This window comes from Sus scrofa, unplaced genomic scaffold (genome assembly GCF_000003025.6).
Source record: "Sus scrofa isolate TJ Tabasco breed Duroc unplaced genomic scaffold, Sscrofa11.1 Contig59, whole genome shotgun sequence".
NCBI lineage: Eukaryota > Metazoa > Chordata > Mammalia > Artiodactyla > Suidae > Sus > Sus scrofa.
This window is the reverse complement of record NW_018085257.1, coordinates 1,216,073-1,227,202: the sequence shown is the minus strand read 5'-3', so window position 1 is coordinate 1,227,202 and position 11,130 is coordinate 1,216,073. Positions and strand designations below refer to the sequence as shown.

The 11,130-nt window shown below is 38.1% G+C and overlaps 1 protein-coding gene across 1 annotated transcript; it reads right to left on the bottom strand.

Moving 5' to 3' along the window:
* Positions 1–1,825: 1,825 nt before the first annotated feature.
* On the bottom strand, positions 1,826–3,373 carry LOC100524234 (olfactory receptor 1J4-like). The gene has a single exon (XM_003122132.2). It carries the CDS (start codon positions 3,098–3,100, stop codon positions 2,153–2,155), a length of 948 nt encoding a protein of 315 aa, XP_003122180.1. The 5' UTR covers positions 3,101–3,373; the 3' UTR covers positions 1,826–2,152.
* Between the last annotated feature and the right edge of the window lie 7,757 nt (positions 3,374–11,130).

Genomic DNA, 11,130 nt, shown 5'->3' with positions numbered 1-11,130 from the left:
CTAATGTCTTTGGATGTTACCTTCCCAATGAGCTCTACCTAGACTACATGATGTTAAATTATGAACCCCGAATCATCACTCTTGTCCTCCCTCCTTTTCTGATCTTTAGGGCCACACATGGGGTATATGGAAATTTCCAGTCTAGGGGTAGATTCAGAGCTGCTGCTTCTTGCCTACACCACATCCACAACAAAGTCAGAACCAAGCCACAGCTGAGACCTACACTACAGCTCATGGCAATGCTGAATGCTTAACCCATTCATCCAGGTCAGCAATTGAACCTGTGTCCTCATTGATATTAGCCAGGTTTGTTATCACTGAGCCTTGACTGGAAATTCTTTTTCACCCTTTTACTCCATCTTTAGCTATAGATTTTTTTACATATTAGAAAATTAGAATTTATTTATTTCAGACATATAAACCCATATACCATAGAACATTCAGCCCAGTTCTATGATGACATATTTTAAAAGTAAGTTAAGTTTATAGTGTGTTAGAAGCTTAAATCTTGCTATGGGAGAAATGGAACATGATGAGCTGGATCAGGAGTGCTGGAATGTTAACTCTACAAGGGGATATATTTTTTTAAACTTGTGTTCTCAGAATATAGAAAATTACCTGACATATATTAGTCATGCAATAGCTGTTTTTGTGTACAAAAATTATAAATTCAGACATTTAGCAATTTTCCTATTAGAAGTGACATCTGTGGAGAAAATACAACACTCATTTCCAAGACTAAAATTAATCCAATAGTTGTATACTGTTCTCAACACAAATATCCAATTTATGGGGAAAAATTAGTTTTCCTGGAATGGGGAAATTTGGTAATTAAATTGACTACTCTTGCTCCATTATTGTCAAAACCACATTCAAACTAAATTTATTTATATTTAACAAACTATCAAAAGTACTGTATTAACAATATAAGCATTTTGGACTTTACTAAAAAAATATTAGAAACTTAATTGAAGATTTGTAGATTTGGAAGGCAAGAAGCCAGACATGGAAGCAACCCAAATGCACATCAACAGATGAATGAAAAAGTTGATGTGCTACAGCTATATAATAGATTATTGCTCAGTCATAAAAAGAATGAAATAGTGCCATGGAGGTAGAAATTAATATATTAAAAGAAGTAAACCAGACAGAGACAAGCATATATCATATGATTCTGCATATATATGGTATCTGAAAAAAATGATACAGAGAGTTCCTCTTGTGGCTCAAGGGAAATGAATCCAATAGTATGTATGAGAATGTGGGTTCAATCACTGGACTGGGTCAGTGGGTTGTGGATCTAGCATTGCCCTGAGCTGTGGTATAGGTAGCAGTCATGGCTTGGATCTGAACATGGCTATGGGGTAGGCCGGCAGCTATAGCTCTGCTTTGACTCCTAACATGGGAATTTCCATATGCTGCTGGTGCAGCACCCCCCCAAATTAAGGATAGAAATGAACTTATACACAAAAGAAAAATAGACACACAGACATAGAAAACAAACTTATGGTTACTAAAGCTGAAAGGGGGGTGGACAAATTATGAGTTTGGGATTAACACATAAACACTCTGTATATAAAACAGATAACTAACAAGGACCAATTGTATAGCACATAGGACTGTACTCATATATTGTGATAAGTTACATGTGCTGGAAAATAACCTGAACATATACATATATACTTAATAATATATAAAAGATCTAATCACTTTGCATTACACTTGAAACTAACACAACATTGTATGCCAACTAAACTTCAAATTTATTACTTAATTAATTAAAGAATTGAAAAACCAATGCCAAAGAATAGATAACTGTAATGAAACTTAAATATACTTGAAAAGGTGTAAAAAAGTAATAATACAACATATTGGAAAAATTAAAATTTAAACATATTTACACATATACACAAAGGAGTTTGGGGCATTGAAGATCACACATTGGATGTGTGTTATGGGTAATGTCACATATAGGGGTATGGAAAAATAAATTGACAATAGATATAGCTAAAGGGAAAGAAATTGATCCAATAACAGTGACTCTTTAAGGGAGAGTGAGGAAACTGCTTGAGACATGGGTGACCAACACACAGCTTTTTAAGGCTTTACTAACAATGCCAGTGAATGAAAGAAGAACATGGTTCAGTGATTCTCATTTGGCTAAAAGGTTACTGTTTCTGAAAAGAATCTGCAGAGCCAATGTCATGTCTCTGTTTCTCAGGCTGTAGATGAAAGGGTTCAGCAAGGGGGTGACCACTGTGTACATTATTGAAGCAATGGTGTCTTTGTCATGGGACTGGCCTGATGAGGAGGAAAGGTACACTGCCATACTTGTCCCATAGAATAGAGACACCACAGAGAGGTGGGAGCCACAGGTGGACAAGGCTTTGAAAATCCCTTTAGGAGAGTGGACACTGAGGATGGAGACCACAATACAGCCATAAGAGACAAGGATGCCACTCAGTGGAAAGATGAAAACTGCTGGCCCTAGAGAGAATATGACCAGCTCATTGAGAGAGGTGTCTGAGCAGGACAACTTAATCAGGGAAGCAAGGTCACAGAAGAAGTGGGGGATAATGTTGTCAGCACAGAAGGACAGTTGAGCCAGGAGAAGGGTGTGTGTCAGGGCATAGGCACAGGAGAGGAGCCAGGATCCAGCCAATAGACAAAGACACAGTTCTTCCTTCATGATGATGGCATAGCGTAGAGGGTGACAAATAGCCACATACCTGTCATAGGCCATCACTGCAAGAAGAAGGTTATCAATGCAACTAAAAAATATAAAAAAATATGTCTGTGTTACACACCCTGCATATGGAATGGATTGATCCTGAGTCTGCATGTTCATCAACATCTTAGGGACAGTGACAGATGAAAAGGAAACATCAGAGAAGGCCAGGTGGCTGAGGAAGAAGTACATGGGGGTGTGGAGACGAGGGTCCAGCCTGATGAGAAGGATGATGAGGAGGTTCCCCAGCACTGTGGTCAGGTACATACCCAGGAACAGGGCAAAAACCATGCCTTGCTGCTCTGGCCAGATGTGTAGCCCCACGAGGACGAACTTGGACATGGAAACGCTGCTCTGGTTCTCCCTTCTCATGCTGCTTTAGTCTGTTTTTGGAATGTAGATATCAGAAATTCCTGGAACTTAGAAGTTCTGAGCATTGCAGTTACCACATGGTTACATGGTTTCTCAGAGTGATTGTCTCAGTGTACAGACAGGTCTCACTGCACTGCACTCACACACTGAAGCTTCATCCAGTCTGGTAGGAGCAACACATCTTGATTTGTCTGAACAATGACTGTCACATGGAGAAAGTGTATGATATCAATCAAAACCTTCAGTGGAAATAAGGAACTGTTCATTCTCTTTTTTACAATTGGAGACATCATGATAGACAGTAAGGAGGGAGTAATGAATAAGACACAGTACCTTCCATGGCTCTACTGTCAGACTGCTTATGTGCTTGTGTCCATCTAACACACACACACACACACCACTTAAAGCATTATTTGGAAGATTAATATACCATGTACAAAATAATGTGCTCAAATCAAAATCTTATTTTCATCATTATAATGAATGTAAGGAGTACAAAAGAAAGAAGAAAGAATGAAAGAAAGAAGAAACAAAAGAGAAAGAGGAAGAAGTGAAGGAAGGAATGTAGGAAATAAGGTATGAAGGATATAAGGTAGGCAGGGAGGGAGGAAGTAAAAGACAAACATTAAGAAAGTTCCTCAAAAACTTCTACAGAATTTCCATATAACTAAGGAATTTTACTTGTGTTTATATACCCTGAATAATTGACAGCTGTGGCCAAAGAGGTATTTACACACTCATATTTAAAATAGCATTATTCACAGTAGCCAAAAGATAGAAATAATCTATGTCCTTTAGCAAATGATTGAATAAATAAAATATGGTCATTAAATATAGATCAATACACTTCAGCCTTAAAAAGGAAAGAAATCCTGATACAACCACAACATGAATGAACCTTGAAGATATTATGATAAGTAAAATCATGCAATCACAAAACTGTAAGTAATGTAAGATTCCATTCATATAAGAGTCCTACAATAGTCTATTTAATAAAGACAAAAAAAGGAATAGCAACTGACAGGGTCTGGTGTGGGGAGGAAAATGAGGAGTTATTTTTCAGTGTTTACAGAGTTTCCATTTGGTAAGATAAAAAATTCTGGAGGTGGCTGGTGGTGATGTTTGTACAAACACGTGAATTACTTAGTGCCACCAAATGTACACAAAAATTATTGAAATGCTACATATTGTTACATATATTTTAACACAATAAAATTTCTTTATTTAGAAAATGAGTATTTTCTCAGCTCAGACTCCCAAAGCAACAGAAATAAAACAAAAAAACAAAAAAACAAAAAAAAAAAAAAAAACAATGGGACCTAATCAAACTGACAAGCATCTGCATGGCAAAGGAAACCCAAATGAAAGCAAAAAGACAACTTACACAATGGAGAAAAGAGTTTCAGATGATGCAACTGACAAGGGCTCAACCTCTAGCATACAAAAGCAACTTACACAACTCAACAGCAAAAAAGCCAACAACCCAATGGAAAAATGTGCAAAAGACCTGAATAGACTGTTCTCCAAGGAAGATATACAGATGGCCAACAAGCTCATGAATAAATGATCGACATCCCTAAATATTAGAGAAATGCAAATCAAAACTACCATGAGATACCACCTCACACCAGTATGAATGGCCATCACTAATAAGTCCACAAATAACAAGTGCTGGAGTGGGTGTGGAGAAAAGAGAACCCTCCTGCACTGTTGGTGGGAATGTAAGCTGGTACAACGATATTGGAGAACAGTATGGAGGTACCTTAGAAAACTTTACATAGAACTACCATATGACCCAGAAATCCCACTTTTGGGCATATATCCAGATAAAACTTTCCTTAAAAAATACACATGCTCCCACATGTTCATTGCAGCTGTATTCAAAATAGCCAAGACATGGAAACAACCCAAATGTCCATCAAAAGATGATTGGATTAGGAATATGTGGTATAGATACACAGTGGAATGCCACTCATCCATAAAAAAATGAAATAATGCTATTTGCAGCAATTTGGATAGACCTAAAGACTTATACAGAGTAAATTAAATCAGAAAGGGAAAGACAAATGTCATATGATATCACTCATATCTGGTATCTAATATACAGCACAAATAAACCTTTCCACTAAAACTAAATCATAGTCTTGGAGAATAGACATTTGGTTTCCTGGGGAGAGAGGGAGGGAGTGGGAGGGATTGGGGGCTTGGGGTTAATGGATGTGAACTATTGCTTTTGGAATGAATTAACAATGAGATCTGCTCTGTAGCACTGAGAACTATGTCTAGATACTTATAATTCAGCACAACACGCTTGACAGTGTAAAGAAAATGTGCAGTGTAAAGAAAAAGTGTAAAGAAAAAGTGTGTTGGGGAACATAACAAAAAAATGAATTAAAAAAAGAAAATATATCACAAGAGTCAATAAATACTGACTAAAAACAGCAATCAGAATGAGAGTGACCCCCAAATTAAATAAATCAGCTAATTATTTGGGCTGTATGAGTAAGGATATATCAAGAACTAAAGATGACAAAGATATAGAAGGCCATCAAGCAAGATAAAGTAGCTTCCTGAAAATGTGTACCTCTGAAGTCTTGCTTTCACATCCAGAAAACAGTACAGACCCAGACCATTGATGCCGCTTGAAAATTAGTAGATCCAGAGCACTTGATTTACTGCATTTTTAAAAAAAATTTCCAAGAAACGGCTTCCTTCATATCTTCCATTGGCTTTCTCTCCTCTTCCAACATCAGGGCTTTAAAATGGCTCCATTCTGAGCATACAGGCAAAGTGAGGGTCATGAGAATTTGCCTGATGAGGTGACCAGAGAGCCAAGATATTACAGACGCTGTACGACCAAGGACCAATATCAGAATTCACAGTTATCTCATTAACTAGACAAGGTTCCAAAATTAACCCCACCATGTTTCCCAGAGTAGAAATGTGGAAATCATTAAATATCAATGAGGAAACTTGCAAGAAGTTCAGTAGCCTTCAAACCTTCTGGACAAAGTGCCACCAACTTAATATAAATAGGACTTTGCTTCCTGTTTATGTCTAGAGATGAGACAAAAGAAGAATCAGGCTGTGCGGCTGTCTCACCAGGTCAAATGCATACACATATTTCCAAAGCCCTCATGTGGGCCTCTCTGCTCTACAGCCATCCAAGAGAGGAGAAGTAGAGTGTGAGTGTTTTATACACAGAAACGGACACTCAGCATGAAACATAGTGACCAAAAAACAAAATGGCATCTACTGCTTTTTGGCCTATTCATCACTTACTCATCCTAGTCGGAAGTGATATATGTATAGATTCATACCAAATTACTTACAACTTTAAAATGGAATCTTTTGGAGTTCCCATCCAGGTGCAATGGAAATGAATCTGACTAGAAAACATGCGGTTGTAGGTTCCATCCCTGGCCTCTCTCAGTGGGTTAAGGATCCAGCATTGTCATGAGCTGTGGTGTAGGTCACAGATGCAGCTCAGATCTGGCATTTCTGTGGCTCTGGCACAACTTGGCAGCTATAGCTCCACTTAGACCCCTAGCCTGGGAAACTCCATATCCTGTGAGTGTGGCTCTAAAAGAAAAAAGACAAAAAAATTAAAAAAAATATAAAATGGAATCTTTTCTCCATCACAATTTAAAAAACACAAAATCAAGGACATTTCTACACTGTTGGTGGAGATATAAAATGGTGTGGCCATTATGGAAAAGAGTAAGGAGAGTCCCCAAATATTCAAAATATAACTACCACATGATCCAGGAATCCCACTTCTGGGTGTAGACCAGAAAGGACTGGAATCAGGATCTCAGACATGTATCTACTATCCAATGTACACTGCAGCTCTGTGCAAAAGAGATAAACAATGGAAACAAACAACATGCTCATTGAAAGATGAATGGAACATGTGGCTTATACACACAATGGATTATAATTTTGGCTTAAAAAATGGAAAACCATCCTCCTTAAACTCTTTCAAAAGATTGAAGAAGAAGGAATACTCCCAAAGACATTCTATGATGCCACCATCACCCTCATTCCAAAACCAGAGATTACACCGAAAAAGAAAACTATCGCCCAATATATTTGATGAATACAGAGGAAAAAATTCTCAACAATATCTTAGCCAACCGAATCCAACAACTTATCAAAAAAATCATACACCATGACGAGGTAGGGTTCATCCCAGGCTCACAAGGATGGTTCAACATATGCAAATCAATCAGCATCATACACCACATTAACAAAAAAAAGTCAAAAACCGTATGATCACCTCAATACACACAGAAAAAGCATTGGAAAAAGTCCAAGATCCATTCATGATCAAGACCCTCGCCAATGTGGGTATAGAGGGAACATTCCTGAACATAATCAAAGCCATTTATGATAAACCCACAGCAAATATAATACTCAATGGGGAAAAACTGAAAGCCTTCTCACTCAAATCTGGAACAAGACAGGGATGCCCACTCTCCCCACTGCTCTTCAACATAGTTTTGGAAGTCTTAGCCACAGCAATTAGACAAACAAAAGAAATAAAAGGCATCCATATAGGAAGAGAAGAGATCAAACTGTCACTGTATGCAGACGACATGACACCATACATAGAAAACCCTAAGGACTCAACCCCAAAATGATTTGAACTGATTCATAAATTCAGCAAAGTAGCAGGATATAAGATTAACATTCAGAAGTCAGTTGCATTTCTGTATACCAGCAATGAAATATTAGAAAAGGAATACAAAAATACGATACCTTTTCAAATTGCACCTCAAAATATCAAATACTTCAGAATACACTCGACCAAAGAGGTAAAGGACCTATATGCCGAGAACTATAAAACCTTAATCAAAAAAATCAAAGAAGATGGAAAGAAATGGAAAGATATTCCATGTTCCTGGATTGGAAAAATCAATATTGCAAAAATGGCCATACTACCCAAAGCAATCTACAGATTCAATGCAATCCCTATCCAATTACCCATGACATTTTTCACAGAACTAGAACAAACCATCCAAACATTTATATAGAGCAACAAAAGACCCAGAATCGCCAAAGCAATCCTGAGAAACAAAAACCAAGCAGGAGGCATAACTCTCCCAGACTTCAAGAATTATTAGAAATCCGCAGTCATCAAAACAGTGTGGTACTGACATCAAAACAGACAGACAGACCAATGGAACAGAATAGAGAACCCAGAAATAAACCCTGACACCTATGGTCAGTTAATCTTTGACAAGGGAGGCAGGAACATTACATGGGAAAAAGAAAGTCTATTCAGCAAGCATTGTTGGGAAACCTGGACAGCTGCATGCAAAGCAAGGAATCTAGAACACACCCTCACACAATGCACAAAAATAAACTCAAAATGGCTGAAAGATTTAAATATACGACAGGACACCATCAAACTCCTAGAAGAGAACATAGGCAAAACACTCTCTGACATCAACATCATGAATATTTTCTCAGGTCAGTCTCCCAAAGCAATAGAAACTAGAGCAAAAATAAACCCATGGGACCTCATCAAACTGAAAAGCTTTTGCACAGCAAAGGAAACCCAAATGAAAACAAAAAGACAACTTACAGAATGGGAGAAAATAGTTTCAAATGATGCAACTGACAAGGGCTTAATCTCTAGAATATACAAGCAACTTATACAACCCAACAGCAAAAAAACCAATCAACCAATGGAAAAATGGGCAAAAGACCTGAATAGACATTTCTCCAAAGAAGATATACAGATGGCTAACAAACACATGAAAAAATGCTCAACATCGCTGATTATAAGAGAAATGCAAGTCAAAACTACCATGAGATACCACCTCACACCAGTCAGAATGGCCATCATGAATAAATCCACAAATAACAAGTGCTGGAGGGGCTTTGGAGAAAAGGGAACCCTCCTGCACTGTTGGTGGGAATGGAAACTGGTACAGCCACTATGGAGAACAGTTTGGAGATACCTTAGAAATCTATACATAGAACTTCCATATGACCCTCCAATCCCACTCTTGGGCATCTATCCAGACGAAACTCTACTTAAAAGAGACACATGCACCCGCATGTTCATTGCAGCACTATTCACAATAGCCAGGACATTGAAACAACCCCAATGTCCATTGACAGATGATTGGATTTGGAAGAGGTGGTATATATACACAATGGAATACTACTCAGCCATAAAAATGGATGACATAATGCCACTTGCAGCAACATGGATGGAACTAGAGAATCTCATACTGAGTGAAATGAGCCAGAAAGACAAAGACAAATACCATGTGATATCACTTATAACTGGAATCTAATATCCAGCACAAATGAACATCTCCACAGAAAAGAAAATCACAGACTTGTGGCTGCCTTATTGCAGATGGAGGGAGTGGGAGGGATTGGGAACTTGGGCTTATCAGACACAACTTGGAATAGATTTACAAGGAGATCCTGCTGAGTAGCATTGAGAACTATGTTTAGATACTCATACTGCAACAAAACAAATCGTGAGGAAAAATATATACATGGAAGGATAACTTGATCCCCTTGCTGTAAAGTGGGAAAAGAAAAAGAAACCCTTCCATTTCTGACAAGATGGCTAAGTGAAATAAACCAGTCCTACAAGGAAAAAATTGCATAATTTCACTTTGAGAAACTCATATAAGACAGAATAAATGGCAATATCTAAGGGCCAGGGGGAAGGAGAAATGCAGCATTGTTATTTAATTGAAATAAAGAGTCAGTTATGCAAGAAGAATTAGTTCTAGAGACCTGTGTGACAGCATAATGCCTAGAGTCAAAAATAATATACTGTGCACCTAAAAACTCCTTAAAACAGTAGATCCCATAATAAGATTTGTTGCCACATAAAAGGGACACAAGGACATTTTTATAGGAGACAGATATGTTGTTGACCTTGATTGTGGTTGTAGCTTCACAAATGTGTGCACATGTCAAAACTCTTAAAATTATATACATTATATATGACCAGATTTTGAATATCAATTACTTCTCACAAACTGTTTTAAAAATATATGCAAAGGCTACATCCACCCACCCAACCAACTCACAAACAATACATACTCACACAAACACGAATTCCACTACGTACACTGAAAAAAAATAACATAAATACAAGCAACATGCACACAGTAACCCAAGTACACACACATGTATTGCAGATTTCCAGCCTCCATGGTCTATTTTTAGCACTGTACAATAGCATTTTCCACAACCATGGAATTTCTATATAGCTATATTGTCCAATACAGCAGTACCAGTCTCCTGTGGCTACTGGAGACTTGAAATATAGCTAGCAAAACTATGGAACCCACTTTTTAATTTCAGATTATTTTTTAAAATTTTCATATTATAGCCACTTGAGGCTGATGGCACCATGTAGGTCAGTGTGTGAATCAGTCACTAAAAACACATGATTATAGGACCAACAGAAATACACATTTCTCTGTCTCTTTCTCCTGGTCCCGACATCATCACACACATCCAGGGGAAGAGATTGTTCCCCACCTTGATCTGACCTCTGCTGGTCCAAGCTACTACCTGAGAACTCATCTATGATGCCTTCATGGTCTCAGGATATTTAGCACTACCCAACTGTTTATAAGAAGGAGAACAATGAACAGGAAAGACCTGCATTTACCAACAGAACTGAGACCCCAGGGAACACACCCCCAAGCTTCTGGTTAAAGAAGAAGACAACTGAGTTAATTGCCCTATTTCTTGCCTTCCTCTTGAGAGGAATCCAGTTCAGGGACCAACGGGGCTGAGCTACAGGAGTCCCATAATATGTCTCTAATGTCAGTGACACACTGGCTTTTCTTCTGCCTGCTCAGGAGGAAATGGAGCATCCATGAATGTACCAAATTCTGAAGAACCCACAATGAAATCTGCCACTCTGTACACTGCAGAGAGGACCAAACAGAGCAGGACCAGCCTTGAGATCCCACACCACTGACCCTGAAGTGTGTTGGAGCACACATCCTATTACCATCATTTACTCCATCCATATGAAA

Coding starts and splice junctions, on each gene's coding strand:
- LOC100524234 (XM_003122132.2), bottom strand. CDS start 3,100: ATGAGAAGGGAGAACCAGAGCAGCGTTTCCATGTCCAAGTTCGTCCTC.